Source organism: Panthera leo, chromosome D4, assembly GCF_018350215.1.
Source record: "Panthera leo isolate Ple1 chromosome D4, P.leo_Ple1_pat1.1, whole genome shotgun sequence".
Taxonomy (NCBI): Eukaryota; Metazoa; Chordata; class Mammalia; order Carnivora; family Felidae; genus Panthera; species Panthera leo.
The window spans coordinates 44,086,837-44,113,746 of record NC_056691.1 but is presented as its reverse complement, the minus strand read 5'-3'; the positions used below and the strand labels follow the sequence as shown (position 1 = coordinate 44,113,746).

The 26,910-nt window shown below is 43.0% G+C and overlaps 1 protein-coding gene across 5 annotated transcripts in view; it reads left to right on the top strand.

The window, feature by feature from the left end:
- SLC24A2 (solute carrier family 24 member 2) overlaps nucleotides 1-26,910 on the top strand; it is a 244,950-nt gene that overhangs the window by 152,864 nt on the left and 65,176 nt on the right. For all 5 annotated transcript variants that reach the window (XM_042912540.1, XM_042912541.1, XM_042912542.1 and 2 more), the window contains exon 4: nucleotides 1,808-1,916. In XM_042912540.1, coding sequence (XP_042768474.1) covers nucleotides 1,808-1,916 — 109 coding nt within the window. The remainder of the gene's footprint in view (nucleotides 1-1,807; nucleotides 1,917-26,910) is intronic.

The following is a 26,910-nucleotide window of genomic DNA, read 5'->3' as shown; positions in this document are numbered from 1 at the left end:
CGTTACAGATTTTTAAGACTGAAAAGACTAGTAATAAAGATACATATGACCCCATCCTTTCTCCTGTAGGGCTCAGAGCAAAGACTTATGAGATTCGTTGAGAGCCCATAGGATATACCAGATCTGGTACTGGGCTAGAGATATAGACCCAATCTCTTCCTTTGAGGAGCTCGTGATCTGGTTCACAATTGAGACATCAGTAATCCCCTCTGATTCTTCTTCAGTCAAGAGTTCAGAATACGATTTCCGTAGAATATCAATGACAATAAAATCACACTAAGAAATTCAGATTTCTCCATGTATCTTACCCTGGCACTTTACCCATACTTCAAGTTACTGTGGGTTCCATGTTTGTCTCCCAGTGTGTGGACCATGATTGTTAGTAAGTATTCTACAAAATAAGAGACCTATGGGTGCTGTCCAAGACAACGGAGTGAACCAGATTTCCTTAGTGTTACATTTCGCGGTCCAGTGTGTATCTTAAAATGCTAATGGTGGCTTGGTCTAGGAGGCAGCACTTGCCAAATGTATTTGATTGTGAAGTCCCTTGTGGGACTCTTCTTGGAAAGCCCCCTTGTGAGTCTTGAGTGTGATGGTATATATTGGAAAACCCTGTAATGTAGAGATGGTTGGGAGACTGTAGGAAATCGCATTTTATTTTTACCTGGCCCCAGAAAAATTTTATGTTGAGATTTTGCATCAGAAGTTCAAAAAGCAATTAATTCCCTCATACCACATTACCTCCCTCCCTCTTAAATCCAGCTGCCTGTAAAGTTCAGCTACTTCTTAAGTCTCTTTCCCCATGAGAACTAGCACAGACTCAACCAAAGGAGGAGAAAGCGGTTCCTAGTCAGGATAAAAAAATCTATCAAATCCAGACGGTTTAGGGCTTCTTTTTTTAGACTGTTTGCTTTTGAAGATGCCATGAAAAGAGTTTGTAAGTAACCTCATCTCTAGAAGTTCTTTCTTCCTCTCTTACCTGTCAGTTTCATTTAATTAGCCAAAGACTCACACTAGTAGTTTATGCAAAAGGAGCCTCCCTTGGACGTCAGGAAGTTTTTCTGTGGACTCAAAAAGAGGTTCTTTCTCTTCAAATCTCACTTAATACACACCATAGGCTGTGGACCTCAGGGTAGAGATGAGGTGTCCCAGGAGATCTGCAAAGTGTTCCTTTGGGGAGTAAGGAGAAAATATTAGCTGCTCTATCATTTACTTTCTATATTCCTCATAATTTCTACTTTTGCAAATGTCTTATGCTAGACAGACTCATATTTTAGTGTGTGTGGATATAGAGACAGAGATGCGTAAATATAAGCATACTCAAAAATGTTATGGATGGGGTGCACGGTCCGAACATTTTAAGGATCATCCACTGGGTCAAATAAATTTTGAGAGAAGCAAACCCGAGATCCATTTCTCTATTCTCTGATTTTTGTCTGTGTGACTTGGGCACCTCATTTCACTTCTCTGAGACGAAGTTTCCTCATCTGTCTACAGGGAATAATGACCGCAGCTAGTTCACGGGGCTCATTTGGAGATTGAGATAAAGTGATGGATGTGAAGCACGTAGTGCACCGACTGGCATTTACTAAGCTCCCCTCCCCCACCCCGCAAAACATGTAGCAGTTGATTCCCTTAGGATGTGAGAAAGCAAGATTTGAAATGTACTTTGAAAATCTCTCATCCAGTGGTGTGTGATCATGTGACATCAATGGGTGCCCACCAGACCAAGTGAGATCTGACCTGTAATACACTTGCCTGTAGTTGCTGAGAACTAACAGCGTCTTTGTCTGGTTTCTCTGCTCAGGCTAAGCCACGTCTCCAGCGAGGTGGAAGTTCTGCCTCCCTCCATAACAGCCTCATGAGGAACAGCATCTTCCAGCTCATGATTCACACCCTTGACCCACTCGCTGAAGGTAAATGTCAGGCGTTTAGTCTGGGAGCTCGGTGGGGGGTAAAGGCGATGTGAAAAGGCTTCTCTTCAGAAACATGTTTATGCTTCCATCACATAAGCCTGCCAGTGTCCTCGTGTGGAACATCTGCCAGAGGAAGCCCTGGCCCCTTGGCATGCTTTATCTGCAACGCTCCGTTCACAATTGGAGAGTTTTGTACCAGGAGTAGGATCCGGGGTCTGTGTACTGATTCTCTTTTGATGCCTCCAGCATAAATAGTTTGTTATGAGGAAGAGAAGACAAAAAGGCTTCTCTCCCTTCCAGCTAGAGTGACAGTGCTCTTTCATCATCCCTCCTAAGTTCCAAAATGTAGTTGTATATGAAGATTAATGGTGTATTTTGAAAAAGAGAGAGAAGGGGACGCCTGGGTGGCTCAGTTGGTGAAGCGTCCGACTTCAGCTCAAGTTCGTGAACTCGAGCCCCACATCGGCCTCTTTGCTGTCAGCACAGAACCCACTTCAGACATCTGTCCCCCTCTCTCTCTGCCCCTCCTCTGCATGCTCATCCTCTCTCTCTGTCTCAAAAATAAACTTTCAAATTGTTTTTAAATAACAAATAGAGAGAGAGAGAGAGAGAGAGAAGAGAACTCCATGCTTAGTAGGGTCGTGAATAGTTTGGGGAATGATGTTCACTGTAGAACGTTAATATTGTCCTGATTCTTTGGCAGTTGGAGGGTGGTTGGTGACCATCCAAAGAGCCTTCTCGAAGGTAAATGCTTAGCACCAGTTTGACTCCCTTTGACCAGTCAGTGGGGACCTAAAAGGCCTGGTTCATCTCCTAGGGTAATCATATGAACCATCACAAAGAATCCGGTATTGTTTTCTTCAAGTTTTACTCGTTCACAATGAAGGCAGATCCATTGTGTTTCTTAACTTGCATAACTATCCTAAAAAAATTAATTTTCCAGTATGTAGCTGTCTTAAGTGTTAAATAAATCAGAGTTAGGCTGCTAACAAGGGATTCAAACGTAAGCTAGTCTGTTCTCCCTTCACCTCCATACCTTATAATTGGGCCTGATGTTACATGGGGGCTAACATGTTACATGGGGATCATTGGAAGAATAGCGTCTGGGACACATGGGATGAGATTGTCAAATCATGTCACATAAATTAGATCTCTTAATATAAAGCTTTGCTGAATAATTTTAGGGGTGCAGGTCATAAGAGATTCGGATGAAGGAAAAAATTGGGGGGACCTCAAGAATGGCTCCCTAGGCCCTTTCTTCCCTCACTAAATACACATGTCTCACCCAGAATAATAGGTGAGGATCATGGGGTCACCTCTTACTACAGAGCATTTTTATTAGGAAACATCTCCATTTTATTCCCACAGAGAGTTGCATAGCTGATATGATATTCTGTAAGGAGCCCTGCTTCATAGATCCTGAGTCCTGTTGGCTAGAGGTAATCTTTAGCGAGGGGCATCCTAAGTATCATTACTCTCTTTACCCAGAGGCCCACTAGACAAGGGAATTACACGTGGTCACTAGCCTTCTCTTCCTTCTCTTGGATCCCTCCCACTACCCCGGAGAAGGGAATGAAGGGATGGCCGGCCAGCTTCCTCCCAGCCACTAAGCAGTTGTGTGACGTTGGGCAAGTTAGAGTCTCTCTAGTACTTGGTTTCTTCATCTATGGTAGTAGTTGTTTCTGTCTAGCACCTTACAGTCGACAGAGCATTTTCACCCCAGTGAATTTACACTTCATAATTACACTTCGTGGCCAACGTTATTATTCTAATTTCATAACCTATCATACCACCAAGTAGATCTCAAATTTATGTACTCTCTCTGCCAGCTCTTGATTCCAAACTATCCTCGTCACTTACCTGGATTCCTGCAGAGACTTCCTAACTGGCTTTCCACTGCCTCATTGCCTCGTCCTCTGTGTATTATTCACACAGCGCCCCCCAATAATCCTCTTACAAAGTAAATCAAATTATGTCACTCCTGCTTTTAACCTGCAGTGGCTTCCCACGGCTCTTGGAACAATTGTGAAATGCTTATCATGGTGTGTGTGATATGCCTCTTTCTCCGAACTCAGTTTGACTCCCTTTGCTTTAGCCACAGGGGCCTTTCTCTCTCCAATCAGGTGCTTCTTTCCTCCCTTGGTGTCTCCGCATAGGCTGTTCCCCCCACCCAGAATACTTTTCCTTCTCCCACTCTCTTCCACTTTCCCTGCCCATTCTTCAGCAGGGCCTCCTCATCTCTTGACACACCCTTTCACTTTTCTTTATTGCTCACATTATAACTTGTGTGACTGTTTGTTTACTCCCTCTCTCCCCGAGGATGCAGTAAATTTCTGGAGAACAGGAACTCTATTTAATTCACTAGCTTCCCCCCCCCAAACTCTAGTGGAGTACTGGCACATAGTAGCTACTAAAACTCACAAGATTGAGCAAGGTGGCCAAAGTCAGGCTTTTGACCTGATATTCACAAAATTTCAAAGTCTTCTAAAGCCCCATGGGTTTCAGATCATATCTTGGTTATTTTGAGCCACCATCTTTTCCACCCCATCATCCTGAAGGGCCATATGAGAGCAGAAAACCATTTTATCTGCCCCAACTTGATTATGAGCAGACAACTGAGCATATTTATTTTTTGCAAGGCAGTATTGTGTAGTAATTAAGAGGACAGACTCCCGAGCCAAACTCTGTGGGTCTAGATCCCAGCTCTGCATTTACCAGCTATGTGACCTTGGACAAGTTACTTAACCCCTCTGTACCTCCGTTTCCTCATTTGTAAAATCAGGATGTCTGCTTCATAAGGTTGTTGTAAGGACTAAAGGAGTGAATACACGTAAAGGCGGGTCATGAGAACCATAAACAGGTTTGGAATTACTCTATTTCATTATTTTGAAAAATAATTCATCGTGATTCTTTTTAACTTAAAATATTCAAAAGGCTATGATTAAAAAAAGAAGTCTTCCTCCTCCATCAACCTCCCAGTTTTCTCCAGTCCTCAGTTCTTTCCAGAGAAAACTACATGGCAACCAATTTCTCAGGGCTCATTCCAGAGACATTCTGTGTGTATACAACTCTGTGTGTGTGTGTGTGTGTGTGTGTGTGTGTGTGTGTGTGTGTATGTGTCCATCCGTCCTTGCCCAGAGATCTCCACAATCTAAATTTCTCTGGTGTTTGTTCGGGAGAGTTCCATTCTGGTGGGGCCTGTTCTTCCTGTTTGGTGGGGGAGGTAATGCTTTGTTTTGGTGAGATAAGACAGAGTGAATCTGGGTTTGTCTCAGAGTTGGGCCATCAGTGATTTTCCGAAACACCTGGCCCTTGTGGGGCTATGTGCAATTAAAGTATTTGTTCCTGCTGTAGCAAGATGTGCCTTCTGAATCCAGCGCCTGCTTTCAAGGTGAAACCTCTCCCTGAAAGACGGGGAGCGCTCTAGCGGTATGAATCTGCGAGAACGCTGAGAGCCATATAATCAGTTCTGGACTTGAGTGATTAGAAAATATGGAAAGCACTTCAATGCTTTAAAATTGTTCCATAGCACGCGGCCAAGAAAACAGATTGCTCTGGTATTTTTCCCCCAAAATTCACGATCATTTTCCATTCCAAGAGCAGCCAAAAAAATTAACCCACTGCTCTCAGAAATAGTCGTCTCTCTTCTAGTTTGCATCTAATCACTCGAATTCACACGTCCTCGTGCCAAACCGTCACCTTTTAATAATGTAGAGCATGCTGGTTCCATCACCGGTTTTTGGCACGAATGCTGCTGTGGCTTCCTTACAATGAAGGTCAGTTCATTGCTGCTCCCAGCGTCCACCTCCATGGGCGCTGGCAGCACGAGACGTACAGCCAGTGTTCACAGAGGAAGTGTTCAATTTCCTTTGGAAACCTTATCTAGGACCAGTGGCTTATGGACAGACATTTCTCTGTCTCGTCCATGCCCCTCAAGTGTTTCCGTCTTCCACAATCCAGCGATGGAGTTGTTGCCAGACGCCTTCACTGGTGGATAGTTCAGCCTCTGAGCCCGAGTCAAAAGATCCAGCAGTGTTTGTGTTTCAGTTGTCTATTGATATGTAACAAAACACCCAAGATGGAGGTGGCTTCAAAGCACCACCATATTGGGGCGCCTGGTTGGCTCAGGCCATGAAGCCTCTGACTCTTGACTTAGGCTCAGGTCATGATCTTATGGTTTGTGAGTTACAGCTCCACATCAGGCTCTGTGCTGACAGTGTGGAGACTGCTTGGAATTTACCCTCTCTCCCTCTCTTTCTCTCTCTCTCTCTCTCTCTCTCTCTCAAAATAAATAAATAAACTTAAAAAAAAAACCCAAAAACTAAAGAAGCACCAGGCACCTGAGTGGCTCAGTCAATTAAGCCTCTGACTCTTGATTTGAGCTCAGGTCATGATCTTGTAGTTTGTGAGTTCGAGCCCTGCCTCAGGCTCCATGCTGACAGAGTGGAGCCTGCTTGAGATTCTCTCTCCCTCTCTCTCTGCCCCTCCTCTGATCATGCATGTTCTCTCTCTCTCTCTCTCTCTCTCTCTCTCTCATAAATAAATAAATAAATACCACCACCATATTATTATTGCTCATGATTTCATGGATCAGGAATTTGGGCAGGGATCAGCAGGGATGATTCTTCAGTTCCATGTGGTATCAGTGGAGGTCACTTGGTGTTCTATAGTAGATGGGCTGGTTAGAGGGTCTAAAAGTGCCTACGTCCAGCTGAGTCCAGCTGGACACCCCCCCCACCACCACCCCGCCTACTCTCCATGTTGTCTCAGGGCCTTTCCACATGGTTGGACACAGTGGCGAGGGGTTCCAAGAGCAAATCTTCCAAGAGGCCCAGACACAAGCTGCAAGGATTCCGATGAACTAACCTGGGAGATCCCCAAATGTCACTCCTGCATTCTACCAATCAAGCAGTCACAAAGGCCGGCCCAGACTCTAGGGGAGAAGGAGACTCTATTTCTCAATGGAAAGACATCAAAAATTTGAAACCACCTTTAATCTAATCCAGTGTTTCAGAGACACATAACATCAGTTGGTTCCTGTGTTCATTGGTGTGCTTTGGACAGACCACACTGTGTGAAAGGGATGAAGCCATAGTCAGACCACCTTGGATGAAGGTTTAGTCCAAAACAAAACTGAGCAGTGCCTTTCCAGGGTGACAAAATGAACAGGACACTGCTTATGAAAGAAGGGTATCTGTTCATAGCGTGTGTAAATAGTTGGAATAAGGAATGAGTTTCTTTTATAAGAAAGCCCTAGAGAGCTAGTATTAGCCATCTTTGGGATCACAGTATGGCTGTCTGAATTGATCTTTCTAATAAATTCAGTGTCTCATATTGATTTTAACATTTTCTCTAAATAAGCCATTATATAAAATAAGGATGCTGGAGGTCACACTTTCGTATTGGATAGCTTCTGCTATCAATTTGTCTAAATAATAATACCACTAACTAATATTTGCAGAGTGCTTACTATGAGCCAGGCACTATGTTAAGTGGTCTACACAAACCATCTCATTTAACCCTTGCACTAGCCCTACTCCATCATTCAGAGAATGACACCGTAGTGTAAAGAGGCAGTGTCTTGCCTCACCAAACGATACAGGCAGTAAATGGCAGAGCCACAGTTTGAACCTGTATCTACCTGACTCCAAGTCTGTGTTTATACTTCTTGTGTTTCTCTGCTGCCTTGTGTAATCTCACATCCAACTCAGTGTTCCCTGTTCTCCTGGTGTAGACACCAGCATAAACAGTGGGAGCTCTGACCTATCCCTGGACCAATCATACATTCAGTTTGGAAGATGTGAATTTCCTATACAGATGGCTTTGCAGCAAGGCCTGTCTTAGCCTTGGTCCCTCCCATCACATCCCCTGTAGCTTGAGTTGCAGCCACTCTTGTGAGCCCTCAGCACAACTTGCTCTCATCCCTGAGCTGCTGAATTATTGTTGACCTGCCTGTCCAGATGACATGGCTACTATTCTACACAGGAAAAGGTATCCCATAGCTAACTCTGCAACTCCAGCAGAGCCCAGGGACTAGGTGATAGATTGGAGACACTGACATGGGGACAAGGCATGTGGAATGCCATTAGAGTTTGGCTATGTAGCAACAAAGTCAGCATGTGGTTCAAGAACCAGACTGCCTGAGTTCAAATCTTGGTTCAACCTCTGGCTTTGAGACCTTGCTCAAGTTTCTCAACCTCATTGGGCCTCAGTTTCTCCACTTTTAAAATGGGATAATGATAACACCACCAGAATACATTTATGATTGGTATCGCTCTACCTTTTAGGGCCTTGGTTTCTTCACCTGTAAAAGGGAATAATGATAGTTCCACTACCAAAGCTTTATGGTGAGCATTCAATACGGTAATACCCCAGAATCATTAAATTAGTGCTCATTGGCTGGTGGCAATGGTTTTCCAGTTAAAATTGTGTTCAGTGTAATGTAATAGAATCTAATTGCTGTGGCTTCATTTAAGAGGTTTCTTCAAGACTTTATTTTTTTAGAGAAGTTTTAGGTTTACAACATAATTAAGAGGAAGGTACAGAGAGTTCCTATATACCGCTTACCCACACACATTAAGAGCCTCCTCACCTTAGGGTTCACTCTTGGCATTGTGCGTTCTGTGGTTTAGGCAAATGTGTAATGACATATATCCATCATTATACTATCAGAGTATTTTCTTGCCCTAACAATCCTCTGTGCTTTGCCTGCACATGCTTCCCGTGTGTGTGTGTGTGTGTATGCACACACACACACACACACACACACACACACACACACACCTGGCAACCGTTGATCTTTTTATTGTCTCCATAGTTTTGCCTTTTCTAGAATGTCGTAAGGATGGAATCATGCCATAGAACTAGCCTTTTCAGATTGGCGTTAATAGTTTTTTAGGGTTTTATTTCTCTTATTTAACCAGAAGCCCAATAGTAAGCAGTCCAAGGCTGGCCACAGAGTTCCCCTCTGCCATGAGGAACACAGTGTCCTTCTGTTGTTTCATTCTTCCATCCAGAGCATGTTTCTCCCATCTTCATCCTCATAGGAAGGCAGCTGCATCCCTCCAGTCCCCCACCCCCCATCATCCCAGTATTCTGGGAAGAAGACCGTGCAGCTGTCTTGTTTTCATCAGAAAAACCTTAGTGTTCTCAGAAGCAGACTTCCACTTACACCACACAGGTCAGAATGGAGCTGGGTGGCCACTCCAACTTACAAAGGAACCAGAACGGGGCACTCCTGCCTCCCCAAACATGGGACTCCATGTAGATCCCTGTGAAAGTCAAATGTGTTTCCCTTCTCTGTTTTAAAGGGCTCTCTGTTGGCCCACAAGTCCAACTTTTAAACAGTGGCCCTGGATCCTCCTCCAGAAAAGGCACACCCCAAACTTGTCATCTAAGAATCCTGGTTCCCCTAAAGCATAACAGAAAGATGCCCAACCTCTGCTCAAAACCGTCTGAGCCACAGTAAAAGCCCTAGTCCTTCCAGTGGCCCAAAGGCAGCCTGAGCCCTGCCTGTCTTCCCTCCTCCCTCCCTCTATGCCTTTCTCTGCCCTTCTCTCCCCTCCTCCCCTTGTCTCCTTCCCTCCTCTCCTTCCTCACTTCTCTGGCTGCCCACCAGCTTCTTCACACAAACTCCAAGCACACTCCCGCCTCAAGGCTTTTGTACATATTCTTTCTTCCCCCAGATGTCCAAATGGCTTCTCTCCTCCCTTCCTTTTCAAATCAGCCTTCAAATGCCACCTGATCAGAGAGGCCTTACTCGATTAGCCTTTGAAAAGTAGCAAAATCAAAACAATGATGATAAAGCAGAGCGTTAGATCTTCCTTGACCTGGTCTATTATTTCTCTGTGACAGTCGTCACCATGAATATAGTTTCTTGTTGTTTGCTGTCTGTCTCGCTAATACATCTGGTAGGACAGGCCATGGACAGCTGTATCTCCAGGGCCCAGCACACATGGACCCCGATAGTACTTGTTGAATGCCTTAAATGAGTGCTTGCCTTTATAATTGATCTGCTGGAGAGCTCTATCTCTCTGGCCTTGTAAATTGTCTTGGCCCGTGCCCTGCCAAAGGGCTCTTTCTCACTGTGCCCAGCAAAGTCCTAGTCAGTTGATGGCTGTCTCTGCAAGAATGAATAGCAGTCATTCCTGCTTTCGCCACCATTGTATCCCCAGCCTCTTGCATGGCCCTTATATGCTGGATGAGTGACTAAGTCCGCCTCTGGTTCTGGAGGTATTGCTGTGACGGGAGATGTTTGCTCTCTGCCTCTCGCCTTCTTGGTGAGTTTTCCTGTCCACTTATGCCTTTCTTTCCAAACTCTTGGTTCTTCCATTTCATTTCCTTTTCTTCCCTTTGTTGTACCTTTGGTTCCTTTACTTGTTGCATTTCATGGGCCTAATTACCCATTGTGATTACCATCGCTACAGAATTCTAAAAAGCTTATTGTTTTAGCCTTCCATCCATTGTACAAAACCAAATGCCTGTAAAATAGCATCTACCACGTCCTTTTGTGTTAAATTGTATTTGAGAAGGAAATCACAAAAGAAGTTCCTCATTCAGTCTCTCTGGGTTCTGGGATTATCTTCTACAATTCCAGTAATTTCTCCTTCCTTGTGGAATTTTAAAATTTGACTTACATTTTTTTCATGGTAAAAACAATTTTATTATTACCAGCAAAATCTAACAGATACGTGCACCTGATAGAAACACAAAAGTCAGAAAGATACTTGCCTAATGAGCTATCATCGAACTGAAGGATTATTTAACTATAGGGTTTGAGGCAGTTTAGAAAAACTGCCCCGTGCCTTGTATGCAATTCCCCTCAGGCTGTTTTTTGTAACAAAATCTTCAGAATCCCATGAGGAGATGTCTGAAAATGACACTGTGCTCATACCTAGCTTATTTGCTGTTAGAAAGACAGGGAAATTTTTCCCTTTGCAAATTCACTTCACATTACCAGAGCCTGCCTCTGCTGTCGTGACTTTCCATTCATGTTACCTTCATTCAGACTGGTTAGGGGAGTGTCCTGGGAGCCTTTCTGCTGGCTTCCTGAAGGACAATTTTGCTCCCTCAACTCCCCTCCAGTAGTTACTGTGACATCCCGTGTCCGTCTTATGCTTTATCAGTGTGGCTCAGGCAGTGGGTGGTGAACAAGCTGCTTCAGTGACCTGAATTCTGGGACATCTCAATGTAAAACCTCACAAACGAGTAGCAAATATCTGGTCTTTTCACCATCTTTCCCATGGGTTTTCGAACTTAAAAAAAAAAAATTTACAGCAGAACCCTTTGTTCAAAAGAATTCCCAGAGGGAAGGGTAAAAATATGTTTAAATAACAGTGTAGAACTATTAAGAGTTCACTCATGTCAAATTCTTTAGCAATGTGCCCGATTCAAGAGCTTTCCTCTAGATTGGTGATAATAAACATGAAAGCAATAAAGACACCACTTACAAATGCGACAAAGCCATCGAGTACCAAGACTTAACCCAAAGGAAATGTTTAAGAACTTTATAGCAAAAACCCGAAGAACACAGACGATCTCAGTGTTGATATTTAATGAAGATATCAGTTCTCCCTCAGTTAAACTCTCAATGCAACTCAGCCCTAACTGAAACCCCAAGAAGATATTTTATGTGACTTCATCAACTCGATTTGTAAATTCATGTAGAATAAAGAAGAAGAGCAAAGACACTTTTCGCAAAGAACAGAAAGGGAAAATGCGCCCCCATCAGAGATCAGACTGCAGCTTTTGGATGTTCTGGTTGAAGTATTTGGCAGAAGGAGGAGGCAGCTGGGGTCACCCCAGAGGAGCCCCTTACCAATAGGAGTAAGAGGGGAGCACCCCTGCCCTCAGGAATCTTTTCATCGCTCTTAGGTGGAGCGCTCTGCGGGATGGAGAGGGACTTCCTAGAGCACTCGCATCATTTATTTGAAGGAACGAGGTCCTCAGCCCTGAAGCGGTGGAAGTACACTTGTATGGAGGCAGCATCACACTGTGACAAGTGCAGGTGAATAAACCAAACCGGCCAACCGTGCCGGGGCACATAGAGCCTTGAGCACAGTGGTGGCTGGAGTAAACACTCAACGTGGGTGATCGCTGCTTGCCGGATCTGAAGGTTATCTCAGGGCGTGAACCTGAAGGCAGAGGCAGCAGGAGAGTGTGCCGAAAGAAAGCTTGTGGTTCTCAAAGGAGGCGAGGAGCCCGGGGAAGGCAGGGAAGAAGGCAGGAATTCAAGGCATTGGAACCGGTGCACTTGGAGATCCAAAACTAGTATTGTTGGCCCAACCAGAATGGGGACTCCTTTGGGATGAGCAGGCACGTATGTGGCTCTTTTTTGCCTGAATTAACTTTCTGGCAGTCTCTCCTAGTGTCAAGGGGCACTAGGGGTGTGTGTGCGTCTGTGTCTGTGTCTACCATACCTGTGCGTGTGTGTGACTCAAGTGTAGGACGGGAAGGGTCTTCCAGATGGTGAAGAGGGAAAACGAGAGAGTAGAATTAGTTGGGCACACTGTGCCCCCCACCTGATAGTCATCTCAGTAATTCCCTGAACAGTGGCTTTGGAATTTTTGTGTGTTTTATCTCTGAGGAAACTGAAGTACAGAGAGTGACATTACTTGCTCATAGTCACTTAGCTCCGGAGTTTGCCGTCAGAGCCTGAATGTTTTCCACGTACCCAGGACTCCCATCTATAGCCACACATCTTCTGCACACATAGCCATACATCTATTTTGTAAAATCATTCCAATTCTTTAACATATACATTTAGTGCTAACTTGAAGCTGACACTAAGATTAAAAACGTTCACTTGCTTGCTGGGTTTTCTTTTTTTCTCACCAAACAGCAGAACTTGTTATTTCCCTAGCTTCTATTTTTAAAAAGAGCTTCAATATGAGTTTTCATAAGTTGTCATTTGATCCCAGAAGAAAGTCATCTTCATGCCTATTTCATTCAAAATGTGGGGAAGTTATCCCTGAAAGGCAGTATCGTAACCTTTCTCTTCATCCCAAGTCATAGATCACTTTACGTTAGCCAAGAAAAATGTTTGCATGCAGCCTCAGCTGGTAAGTGAGTAGACAACCGGAGTGAAAAATCTTCACTGGAGAAGAAGAAAATCCAATCTCCCAGCCGTGTTTTTAAGAAGATGGTAGTAGTTTAAATGCCTGGGTAGAGGAAGACAGACTATTAATGCCTCTCACAGAGCAAACACAGGGACAAGTCAAATAGCTCCTGTATTTGCGGAATAGTAAAGCATTACTCTTGGATTTGAATGGCAAAGATGATTGAAACTGAATCTCTCTTTGGGCTGTACACATCATAAATGAGTTTCATTTGGGGCATGAAGGACATGTGAGTGGTCTTATTGAAATCAAGGATTTTGAGTATGGACAGGCGTTTTCTCCCTTTCTGTCTCTCTCTCTAATGCTCTCTCTTTCAAGAAGGCTTGCTTTGAAGTAAAGGCAACAAAGGAATGTGGCCAAAAACCTGATTTTGATAGCACTTGAGTTTAAACGTAGCACGAAGAAGGAAAAAGACATGGAAGCATCCATAATCTTACAGCTTTATCTTTGTTCTCTTTAACTTATCACATGCTCAAAAGATGCAGTTAGAACTCCTTTCAGAGGAAGGACTCAGAGCTCCAGAGATAGTGAGCAGCTGTCACAGGCATGATGATGTGGCGACCAAAGGATGGGAGCAACCACTGAAAAATGTACTTTGATTTTACCGACTGCCCATTCAAAATGTGTACCGATATATAAATATCATCTGTGATAAGAGAGCATTCAAACGTGTTTTCTTGCCAACGAAACACTAAAGACACTGCTGCTTGTTTAATAACCAGCAGGGCCTCGCTTAATGGAGAGCAAGCTGGATGATTTACATTCGGTTTGGAGAGAGTTTGCTGTGATCATAGCCAAGACCCTTCCCACTTTGACTCTTGAGTCTGGGTTGTGTGCTGTGGGGGCGCTCACCTCTGGATATTGATCATGTTGTAAACACAAATCCTAAAGCTGCTGTCAGGATCTGTTTTCCTCTGATCCCATGATATCAGATCCCCCAAATCTGTCGTCCTCACCTCACTCATTAAAAAGAATTTCCTCACCCACACCAAACTGTCCTCTTTGGGTTGTCGAGGGGCTTGAATGAGACTATATGATGCACACGCACACACACTCACATACACACATTCACACACATCAAGAGTCAAGCAAGATTGTTGTTTACGTAAAGCTTCTGGGTCTACATCAGGTTGATTTCTTCTTTGTGTGTGGATTCATATATTCATTCATTCACTCATTCATTCATTCATTTACAAACACACTCCTCTTGCAAGCTGATGTGAGTGGTTACTCCACTGGGAAACACTTTTTTTTTTACAAGCCCCCACTATTGATAAGTCTCTAGGGGAACATTAGCCAGTGTTTGTCCCAGACAACTTCCTGAAAACCAGTTTAAATGAGGTTGCTGAATCTGAGCCTCAGAAATGTAGTTGCGGTAACCTACGTGGCTCCTTCTGGGGTGGTGATTTCTCTCCTTGACTTCCCAGGGCAGCAGCACGTAATCCCAAGTAACCAATAGCAAGTGTAGCTTTCCTTCAATGCTATGACCTTTAGGCCAAAACAACCATCATTGCCAGGAGTTAAAAGTCATAGTGAGTCTGTTTCATTCCATAAAATTATTTGTGATGGAAATTCTCCTCTGCCATTTCTGAAAAACACTTCATCCAGTTAATCACCTTCCTTTCCATGTATGACACAATATGCCATGCAGAGTTTCCTTGCTAGAAAAACTTACTCTTTTCTAGACCTCAGAAGTGTACCCTAGTGAGAGATAATGAGGAGGCTACTCTTGATGCTTGAAGGTAGTATCATACAATATGCCAATTTTGATGGGCTCTCTCCCCTGCTGGGGGCGTTCATGGTGGCTACTTCCCATCAGACCCACGGGAAGAGGAGCATAGTTGTTAGACCCATTGCGAAGCCAGCCACCTTGGCTCAAATCCCGGCTCTGCCACTAACTTGCTGCATGACCTTCGGCACATTATTTAACTTCTCTCTAACTTGGCTTCCTCTTTTGTACAGCAGGGAAGATAATCATATCTCTTAGGGCTAGAAAGTATACTCACTACAGTGCTATTCATGGAGCACACAGAGTATTGCCTGGCACATCGTCAGTTCTGTGCAGGTATTTGTCAAATTGCTTTCAGCTCTTCTTTTTTTTTTCTTGCAATCATCATATTTTCAGGTATTTTTCGGTAATTCAGTAGTAACTTACTGAATTATTTTTTCTATATCTTCCCTTCAAAAGATGCCTATTTACCACATGCCAATTGTTTAGATCCCATGATACCTATCTAGAACATAACATGGGAACTGGTCTTTTTGGTAGTCTGGCCTTTAGTGGAGCCAAAGTCATCCTGAAGCTGTATAGTCATAGTCTCTGTGTTTACCAAGTTCTCCTGTCCTTTGTACAACAAGAAGGAAGTCGTGTGACATGGTACTTAACTCATTTCCTTCCAAAAAGTCCTGATTCCATCCTGGGGTCCATGGCTTTCAGACAGTCAGCAGACTAAAAATAAAATTCCTCTTTCTAAAGTATTGGTACAAATCTGGAAAAGCAATAACTGTACTAATTTTTTAATCCTACAGAAACATCATTAGGCCACCGTTTATAGACATGGGATAAGAAGGTCCTTGCCTCCTCTGACATCATCAGATCTGTGTTTCACTGGCAGTCATTTGCTATTTAATCTAAGGAGGAGGATGAACTATTTGTGAAACATATCTTAATCTTCTGCCCTATATTTACATCTGGACTTTAAACTCACTTGTATAGTCCCACTTTACACAATATGGCATTTAAGTAAGAGTAATGGTAAATGGATTTACACTTAAATGGAATTTAGAGGATTGCATGAATATTCTTCCCACTTTAAATTTGATGATTTAAATTCTTCATAATTTGGGGTGATTGTTTCTATTGTGGTAAGGATCCAAGTAATCAGTAAAATGACATGGACAATACTAAAGCATAGGATAGTTAATTATGAGAATAGTTTTTACTTTGGGGGCACCTGGGTGGCTCAGTTGGCTGAGCAACCAACTCTTGATTTCAACTCAGGTCATGATCCCAGGGTCATGGGATCAAGCCCCACCTTAAGCCCCGCATTGGGCTCCGCACTGAACGTGGCACCTAAGATTCTCTCCTTCTGCCCCTCTTCCCCACTCATGCTCACTCTCTCTCTCTCTAAAATAAAATGTTTTTAATTTTTAAAAAAGAATAGTTTTTACTTTTAATTTACTTCCACATTGGTGGCATTAATTTCCTGTCTGTCTCACAGTCTTTTTTCCCTCTTTTTCATTCTTTTCTCAAATTCTCTTAACTTCTCAGGCTTCTCCCTTACCTCTTGCCCTTTTCTCCCCTTAGATGGCTGGAGTTTTCTCTTTTATTTTGTGTTTTCATTTTATTGTTTTTCCTTTCTTCCCCTAGGATGCTTTCCTTATATACTTTTCTGATATTGTTTGATGCTTGGTACATCACAGGGTAGAAACTCAGCTGTGCTGACCCAATGGCTGGATATAATTTAGCACTGATTCTCTCTGTCTGGCAAAAACCACTGAATCCAGCCAGGCTGCAAGATGGGATCCAGGAGAACATCCAAGTTGTTCTCTAGCCAGCATTCAGTATCCATTCTCTGCACCAGTGTTTTTTTCCATCTCCATTTCCAAGGTATCCCCGCCATTTTGTCTTCTGTATGCTAAAGACTCTACTGATGGCACTCGTGCGTGATGTAAATCCTCTTACTTTATAGAGGCAATGAAAAGGATTCCAAGAGTTAAGGCCACATACATTTTCCTCCCTGCAGAGTTACTGAAAACAGAATAGTTGAAACTGCAGGGTTAGAAGGCTAAAATGGAAGGAACCATAGGTGTCAGTACTGAAGGTAACTAGGCTGAAGAAGATTAACAGTGCACTATTGAATAGAGATCTAATTCAGTTCAGTAGCATTTGAACACCTACAGAGTGCCAGGAACTCTGCTGGGTGCTAAAATTAACAAAATGAGTAAGATTATTCTTTGCCCTATAGGGCAGAAAGCAAATAGGTTAAGGTACATTTGATGAGCACACAACAAAAGTACGTACTTGGAACACACACACAGGAGGGCGTGACTCCCACTAGGGACAGGGGGCGTTCAGGGATGCTGCCTGCAGGAGGGAGCCTCAGAACTGGGTTCTAAAGGATTAAATAAACTAGGAAACCTAATAAAAGTCCAACACAAAAAGGGTAGGATTTGGAGCTGTTGTTTTTTGGTTTTGTGTTTGGAACAGTCCCCTGGAAAGTGTGAAACATAGGTGAGAGTAGACAGTCGGAGGTGAGAAAGATTAGGAATTGAAAGTTCAAATAAGAGTATGGCAAGAGCCTCGGACTAAGGTGGGGGCAATGGGAATGGAGTAGAAAAGACAGAATTGAGGATATTTAGGGGTGGAACTGATAGGGCTTCCTGACCGGTTGGGTTGTGAGTGTGGCTTATGATGTGGAAGCTTCAGTAACATCTAGGGCCCCACCCTGTGGATCTTGGTCATATGTAATAGAACCAAGCTCCTATGTCTATGAAAGAAAATGGTGGGCCTATCTATATACACCACCTTATAAGTCCTTTTTTTAAAAAAAAGAATGCAGGAGCAGGAAAACAGAATGGAGTGTTTGGCCACTTTAAAGACTGAGATATGTGTCAGTGTCCTGCACCCCAAATTTGATAAGACTCAGTCAAAAAGTACATTTTGCTTGGTTTTGTAAACATAGCCTTTCAGTTTCCAGAGATGCGTAAATGTGCCCAAGATGTTAGAATATGTCATTAGTGAAACTGTTAGCTTCCTAACCCTTTACCCACACACACAAAAATTTATTGAAAACATGTTTTAGAAACTTGCCATTAGTAGGGCTTAGGCAGATTTTCTGAAATAAGAGATAAATTCCAAATTTTATATGGATGGTACCTGATATTCTGTGTTCTTTGCTATTCCAACTATAGTTTTTCATTACCTGTGACAATATAATTTTGTCTTTGGAAACTCCAGCTGAAAAAGAAGACACCAGAGAAAGTATCAAAGATTTAGCCAAAACTCTGGATAGATGCTCACAGGGGTGATTATAATAACCACCATTTATCGCACATTTACTATGTTCCAGACACTGTGCTAAGCATTTTATTAAATTAACTCATTTAATGTTCACATCAACGCTGTGAGATAGGAACTTCTATTATAACATTTTATAGATAAGGACACTGAAAGTTAGGGTAATTAAATAATTTGCCTAAGGACACAAGAGAAGTAATTGATGGAGCCATATTCAAATTCAGATTTGTTGGCCCTCAGAATTCACTCTCTTAACCACTCAACAATACCACTTTCCTAAACAGCTGAAGTCCCTTTTGAGCCTTCCTTTTGAAAATCAAAACTTAAAGATCTTTATATTATCTCTTTCCCTGAGCTGTACGTTCTCTAAATAATACTAACAGTGTCCATGTACTTGATGTCATATTATACAAAAGAATATGACAGGGGCGCCTGGGTGGCTCAGTCTGTTAAGCTTCCAACTCTTGATTTCAGCTCAGGTCATGATCTCATGGTCATGAGATCGAGCCCCTCGTTGGGCTCCATGCTGGGTGCAGAGCCTACTTAAGATTCTCTCTCTCCTTCTTCCGCAGCCCCTCTCCAATTCACACATGTGTGCCTTCTCTTTAAAAAAAAAAAAAAAAAAAAGGAAAAAAAAGAATATAACATTTATCGACTTCCTTCGGCATGATATAATGGGTCATTATTTTTGTCGTTCTTCTCCATTTATCTGTTTCTTCTCCAATATGAGCTTGTGAAAGGATGTTAGAACAAGTTTCTAATGGTAGGTGGTCATTTCTTGTGACTTATGTTAGCCTGGATACTCATCACTCACTGGGCTTTGGCACAGTTAAAGAATGATGGCTCCCATTTATGGAGCACTTCCAATGTTCCAGACATAAAGTAAAGTATCTTACAACAACACAATAGGGAGTTCTAGAATTAGTACTCTGATGGGGAAACTAAGGCTCTGAAAGACTGACTATCTTACTACAAAGTCATGTATCTAATAAGAATTAAAGTCTGGGGGCACCTGGGTGGCTCAGTCAGTTGAGCACCTGACTCTTAATTTCAGCTCAGGTCATGATCCCAGGGTCATGAGATGAAGCCTCATGCTGGTCTCCATGCTGAGCATGGAGCCTGCTTGGCATTCTCTCTCTCCCCCCCCCCCCTTTGCCCCTCTCCCCCATTCACACTCTTTCTCTCTTTCTCAAAAAAAAAAAAAAAAAAAAGAATTAAAGTCTGGATTAGAACCCACATCTATTGACTCCAAAACTTATACTATGCTACAAGACCTCCATGTTCTGCGTGATGATGAGAAGGTGTCTTGATATCAGGTTCTCTCTGATTTTGTAAAGATCAGAAGAATGATATCTCTTTGAAGGAAAAACCAACAGATACTTTATTTTTTTTTTTCAGTAGGCTCCACACCCAACATGGAGCCCAATGCAGAGCTTGAACTCACAACCCTGAGATCAAGTCCTGAACTGAGATCAAGAGTCGGCTGCCTAACTGACTGAGCCCCCCAGGCGCCCGATATTTTAAAGCCATAATAATACCTACCATATGTTTAATGAATATTATGTGCCAGTGATGTGTTAAGTACCTGTAATCCTCACCCCAGCCCTACAAGACAATTGTTATTGGTCCCATTTTATGTAAGTGAAGGAACTGAGTTATCAGAGAGGTTAGGTAACATGCCCAAGGTGTCAGGGCTAGTACATAGCAGACCTGGTTGTTAAGTCTGTAGGGCTCCAAACTATAAATGATATAGCTGTTATGCTATATAATCACTTGCTTTTCTCCATCCCTTTGGGGAAAAAAAACATTCTGACAAAGTATCAGTGTTTAAAATTATGTTAAGGTTGTCATTGAGGTTTTTAATTACGTGATTAAAAGGATACTCATAAAAGCTCGGGAAATCTTTTTTTAACCACACCGTTGGGGTTGATTCTCCTGCCTAGATCGCTTACTGCTTTTCTTTAAAATTACTTTCCAGAAACCTGCTTGATCTATCCTGTGCTCTCCCCCTCCCCAACCGACCTCAAAAGGAAAGCAACAGATCAGCACATCCAGGTCCCATTTTTCTTGTTTGATCATCCAGAGCATGTAAATTACAGTGAAATATGGCCCAAGTCAGCTTCTCACAGGACAGAAATCAGTAACCATTGATATTGCTAAGCAACACCACAGAGGAGCAAGGCTGCAAATTAGGTGACAAATTTATAAGAAGTCAGAGTATCTGGGGACTCACTTGGGCATTTCATTATGAACCATCTGGATGATCCACAGTGATGACCACACATTATTGCTCACTGTTCGAGGATGATAATTCCCATGTAATTATACGGCACCTCCATCTGTGGTCCTAACTTACCTCTCAGAACCTTCCACTGTATTTTTCTAACCCAGATAGTTCCCTGCAAGATAATTGGGAACAGTTACACCTAATGGGCAACTTCCATTCCTTCCCAAAATAGTATTTGAAACAAAACAAAACAAAACCACTGTTTGTGTGGCAGAGCCGGCTGGGCAAGAACATGCATATAGAAGGACAGTCACAGATCATAGCTGCTTCGTGGACCTGACATGAGATCCACCTTTGGTGGTCCCAGAGGAGCCTGAGGTGATGAGGTTCAATTTGTTCCCAAGCCACGGATGAGCAGATTGTAGTACCTACATCACAAATGTAAGCTTTGAGACAGACAAGGAAGTGAGCCCAAGTCCTTGACCCTCTGGAGAAGGGTTATGTAAGCAAGGACCCCTCCCAGTTCAAAGAGCCTAGTTGGTCTCATTTGTTCATTCATTCATCCATCCAACTAATACTTAAAAGACAGAGCAGCCCAATTTTAAACCAAAGATTGCAAATCGATGAGCCCAATATGACCCAGGTGGTGTTTTTTTAAGTTGGAATTTGTCGCCAACATTTAAAACTCAGTTTTCACATTAAAATCCAGGTATCTGGCTTCCCTGGAATAACTAGCAGATCAATGCTATGCCTGCATTTCTTCATGGAACTGGAGGTGCGTGGCCACTGCCCATTTTTACGCATGCACTGTCCAGTTGTCCATCATCACACCATTCCCTGTCATTGTCCCCAGCCCACTTTGCTCACCTACATACCTGGCCCCTGTGGTTCATTCATGCTTTGTCAGAATGTCTTCTGTGCTCCAGACACCAGGCCAGATGCTGGGGACCATTCTGACTCCCGATGTAACATCAGTATTTCCTGGGAGCTGGGGCCTCAGAATGACGTCAGCAGAAGGACACAAACAGAAATACATGTGGCGAGTGTGGGAAACAAAACTAAGAGCTGTAACAAACCAACGTGTCTAGGTTTGCAGGAAGCTTAAAAGGAAGAGTGTTTCACGAAGGGGCTCGATCCAAAGGGCGTGAGACTCAGGTGATGAATTTCTGAGAGGAGTGTTCCTAAATCCTGTTGAAACTCAGCAGCTGATGGAAGATCACCCACCACTTGGCCCTTTATTTTCATTTGCTCCGTTGTTGCCTGGCGTCCAAAAGCCTAAGTGAGAGGTTTTCATCTCATAGAAGAAAAAGAAGTACTCACTAGCATAGATCGGGAAGAGTCAGATGTGAAAAGAACTCCATAGAGCAGGATCATCTCTGTTGACACCTTGTGTGTGACATATGTATGTTGCCACATGTGAAGTACAGCTGTCCCTGGGCAATCGTGTACACATTAGGAGCCTCTTAGGGAAGCTTAACACATGAGCATCATTCCCCTCCACGGAATGGTGAGCAGAGCTTCTGTGATGAGTCAGTACTTTGAAAGCTTCTTGTGAGAATTTGAAGGTTAAAATATTCCTTTCCTTCTGACTTGAGTAAGAAGTGAGGATTCATGGTTGTTTCCTCATTTAACCTCAGTCTTTAAAGGTTATTTTTAAGTTAAAAAAAAAACAAACTACTTGCATCGGCATGGATTTGATATAAAAGAATAATGACCAAAGAAAGCCTTGTAATGGGAAGCAATTAATTCTGGTGGCTCAAGCAGCCTTTTTTTGAGGTGAAATCAAACACAAAGCTTTAAATCGGGCTGCATGAGAAAACACCTTTTAACTCAGAACTCAGGTTTATTGTGATGCAAGTTTTTCACATGAGGAGACAAGAAAAAGGTAAACCCAGATATGCCGCAAGAAACTTAAGAATTAAATAGCTCTACAAATATAAATGCTACATTTATGTTGGGGAGTGGGATGGAAAATTACAAAGGCTCGACTGTCATAGCCACCCGTTCACAAAATCTCAATAATGAAAATAAATTCACAAATTAAAAAAAAAAAAAAAACACTTTGGGCTAAAACTGCAAAATACGGTTCTGGAAGTTAGCCAGGGAAGCCTTTCACTAAACTGAAAGTTTTTCTTCTGACAGTTTCCCTCGAGTTTAAGGGAAAAAGTCTGGGGGGGGGGGGGGGGTGTTGTTGACTTGTATGGCAAGTATAGACATTGACATTGGTGCTCGTCCACGGAGATAATCAGGTTGAAGGGGATTCAGCAACATCCTGCTAGGCTGAGTTGATGTTCATGTGGGAGCTTTGGCAGACAATGAAAAGGGGTACTAATTGCTAAGGATGCCTGTGTCACCCCAATGCAAAGTGCTTTCTATGCTTGTTCTCATCTGATTCTCCAAAAACCCCTCTGAGCATAGGCACTTATTGTTCTTGTCCCCATTTTACTGAAGAGGAGATCGAGGCCCAGGGAGGATCACCCAGCTCGTAAGGAGTAGAGCCACTGCTCTGAATTAGCTATCTTGTCTATCTCACTCAGAAACACTCTTAACCTTGATGATGCCATCATGGTATCGGCAGTCAAGAAGCTTCAGGCATTCGCGCCTGCCTTCCTGACTTAAGCTTCTAGGGAAGTTCAACAAAACAAAGCATCCTAAACCTCAGTGTCATTTGGGAGCTGGGCACTTACATACTTTATTTAAGAAATGTGAGGAGAGCATGTGATAAGAGAAAAGCACTGTTCTACGTTCCGTTGGAAGGGATCTAAGAGGAAGAGGGTCTCTGCCTCCGACATATGGACAGCCTAGTTGGACAGACAGGCTTGTGTGCAAATATCAGAAGGGAAGTTGCCAAGGTCCCAAGCTGGTACACTCGTGGTCAGATGAATGGTCACATGCTATTGCAATGGTTACAGTCCAAATTTTGGCATTCTGCATAGATCCAAGAGTCGAAGAGCAGGACTGATGAAGAAATTTCTTTTGTATGCTGGCCCCGATGTGGCAAAATATCTTTTGTTGTTGAGCAGCAGATCTCTGTGTAAAACCTCTTTAAGTAGTGTTGAATTTAACAAACCTGTGTAAAATACCAGATTCTCTAAATGCTCTGCTCCGTGTCCCATGGGTTCCTCACGCTTCTTGGGGTTCTTGCAGCAATAAAGCTGCCCATCCCTGGTGGCTTATTGGGAGTTGTTGTCCTATCTACTACTCTTTATCCCAGCATTATGGGATAGATACAATTATGCCCCTATATAGCTGAGGACACCAAGGCTTGGGGAGGACAAGCAGTTTGCTCAAAGTCACACAGCTAATAAGTGGCAGACCATGGATTCGAGCCTACACCCTGGTTGCAAAGCCCATGTCTTTAACTTCCATTTGCTACTGAAAATAATCCTTCCATTGTTGTGATATAATCCAGTATCTGCACACACCTTCTTGATAGGTATTAGGCAACTTTACTGAGAGACTACCACCCATTTGTATTGAGAAAGCCTTAATTTTTAGGTCTCCACATGCAGTCCAAACCAGTACCAAAAATAAAGCTCTTTGATTAAAAAACAATAAACAAATTAATCATTTTTTTCCTGCCAGCTAACACTTAAGTGATAAATACTTGTTCTCACTGATTTCTCTACCTCTGTTTTTCATTCCAATCAAAGGAACTCAGCATAGATGCTTCTATTGAATTTCTGTCTTATAGATCAGAATTTTGAGGCCTGAAAGGTGAGAAGTCATTTTTCTCCTCCACCTATCTGGGGAGGTTTGCTGAAAAAAGGATTGAGAATGCCAAAACCCTCAAAAGTGGAGCTGAGAAAGTCAGTGTTGGAAGGAGAAATATGTGTCCATGCCCTTCTTAGGAAAGGAGATTAGGAACCCAAAACACGAATTCTTATTCATAGATTCTTTGAGGCTGAAGATAAGACCCTTCCCTTGACTTACCAATCATGAAGTATGGACAGGAATCAGGAGGTACCTTAAAGCAGGTTGTTATGTTGCCGGCAGGACCTGGAAGGAAGTGGAAATACTTCATCCCTCCTACAGATCTTGGAGCAAGATGCCTGTGGCCACAACGATCCAAATGGCATGAAAGCAAGGGGGGGAGGGGGGTCGCCATGACAGGCAGCATTCACAATCGGCTTATAGGCTCAGCTCCAGCACCAACCGCTGGGTTCTGGAATTTTTTCTTAGGCTGTGTGGGCTTCTTAGAGATATGTTACAGTGAAGAAACACCAGGTGGTACCCAGGATGATATTCACTGGTGATTCATCCCTCTTCCGATCCTGGCTACCTCTTGCTCCGTTGACAGAATGGATGTTGCTAGATGGGATTAAACAGCCCTCTCTTGAACTCCTTCACTGCCTCCTATCCCAGAGAAACTCAGCTTGGATGAGGCCCCGTTAGAATCCTGATCCAATGGTGTAAAGGAACCTTGGTTAATTTCTGTGGGAAGTGTGCTGACTGGAGGCCATTTCCCCTTGCCGGCGAATTTTCATTCATGCCTCTCAGGCCCTCTCAGGCCCTCTCAGGCCACAGTGGCTAAGACCACTCTCCATGAGGCATTCATTGTCTGTAGGACACCAATCCGGTGCACGATGTGCTCTGGCTTACGTGTACATGTTGTGTTCATCCTAGTCGCGTGTGACACCCCTCTTCGTGCCCCCCTAAATGAGAGCCACCAGCTCTTGGAGATGCACCCCCACCTACCCCAGGATGCTGTCCTAACCACTTGAAAGCATGAGAGTACTGAGCCCACCATCTCACCATCCTGTTGCTGTGTGCATTCGAGACTGTTCTAGCACACTGGCTTCCTTCTCATTCTTTTCTGCCTTTGCTTTAGTAAGCAACAAACATAATTCCCTTCACTTGGGCAGGTACTCTGACCTTGCCCTGCTTCCTCACTGTGCTTCGAGTTGCTGTGTCACCTGTTGTATTTTGGTTTTTCACTACTGTTGTTCCTTATCTTCCACCACCCTTAGCCTCATTTTTGGTATGTTCCTTTCAGTTCTTATCCCTCTGTCCCATTCATCCAAGGAAGCAGCTAAGAAACCATCTAGACATTGCCACAGCAGCAACAACGTGTGAGCATTGTCAGACATGAACAGTTCCAATTTCCACGATATAAAAATGAAATAATTACAGGCTATGTTTGTATTTGTTTATACCTGATTCCACAAGAGGTGGGGTAAAAAATAATCACATCTGCCACAAGCAGATGTTTGACAGTTTGGAAGTGATACATGAAAACGTGTATCCGTATATGGAGGGTTTGCATCTAAAAAGACAGATCCATAAAATTGCAATGGTGTATCTTTCCTGTGTAGAATATGGTCTACACCCAACTTTGCAAACACAGAGCCGCCCACGTTCTGTTTCCTGAGCAAAGAACAGAGAATGCCAGCTGCTTATGCTACTGCTTTACCTCAGGAGAGGAGGAGAGGCTACAAAAAAATTAGTTGGCTGATATAATTCATCAACTTACTCTAAGATTTTACACACGCGCTTGTGCGTGTATTATGTGTAAAGCTACCATGAACGTGTGTTTAATATTTATGAAGGTATTTAGATCATTTCGGAATTCCAAGCTTGTGCGATGTCATATATATAGTAGACTACTGTTCTTAAAATACCCCCCAAAAAATTATATTCTGCAGAATCAATCCCCAGAAGTCATTAAAAAGACTTTCTTGTTATTTACACAAAATTCAATTTCTTATTGAAGTGCTTGCACCTTTTGTCATGTAGCTACAAAATCCAGAGTAGGCAGGTTTTTGCAGAAGCATAAGGATGAGGTGATTTTTCTCCCCAAGGCATAATTTTGTATCGGTGTGTTAAAATAGCTTTAGTAAAATTTTAGGCGCATGGAAAAAGAATATGTATATAGATATAGGTAAAGATACAGATATAGATATATGCATACTATATATATTCTATAATGTATAATATAAACGTAAAATGGAAGGATATGTCTTATTGTCTTTTAAGCTGGATCCTTCATCTTGCACACAAAACCCATCAATTACTAGTTGATTCATGTGTGGGATTTCATTGGCGTCCTAAGTTAATGAGCCATGGAGGCTTTCTGCAGAATCACAGAAATATCTCTTGAGTCTAATTAATTTCTTGAGGTTTATTGGGAGAGTGTTGTTATGACCGGGAAAAATATTTTTAACCTACTCACAATGTTGCTTAAAACACTCTGGAATTTTCAGATGAACAAGAATTAAAGTTTCTATTTTAGAATGGAACTAAGGAAACAGAAATGGCGCATCCCGGCCTCCTCTCTTCCCCAACCCAGGCTGATTCAGCATCCCCAGATGATTCAGCACAGCATTGCTTTCTGCCAGTGGTGTCGGTGACAGTGAGTCCTTTGGTGATCTGCGCACAGGAGGGGCTGTTGATAGCCCCTCCCCACTGCAGTCTAAGGAGCCACAGGCGATGCCTCAAGCTGGGAGATGGGGCTGCTCTGTCACCTGCCTGAGCCAGGTGGCTTCCCTCTTCCAGAGCACTCCGCACCTTTTTCAGCTCTTGTCAGCAGGCTGCACTCATGGTATTCAGTGTTTTCTATCTAATCTATGAGATAAAAGTGAACACGGAGTTCAGAACCTGGTTTTGCATTTTGGGTTTTCCCAGGTAGCC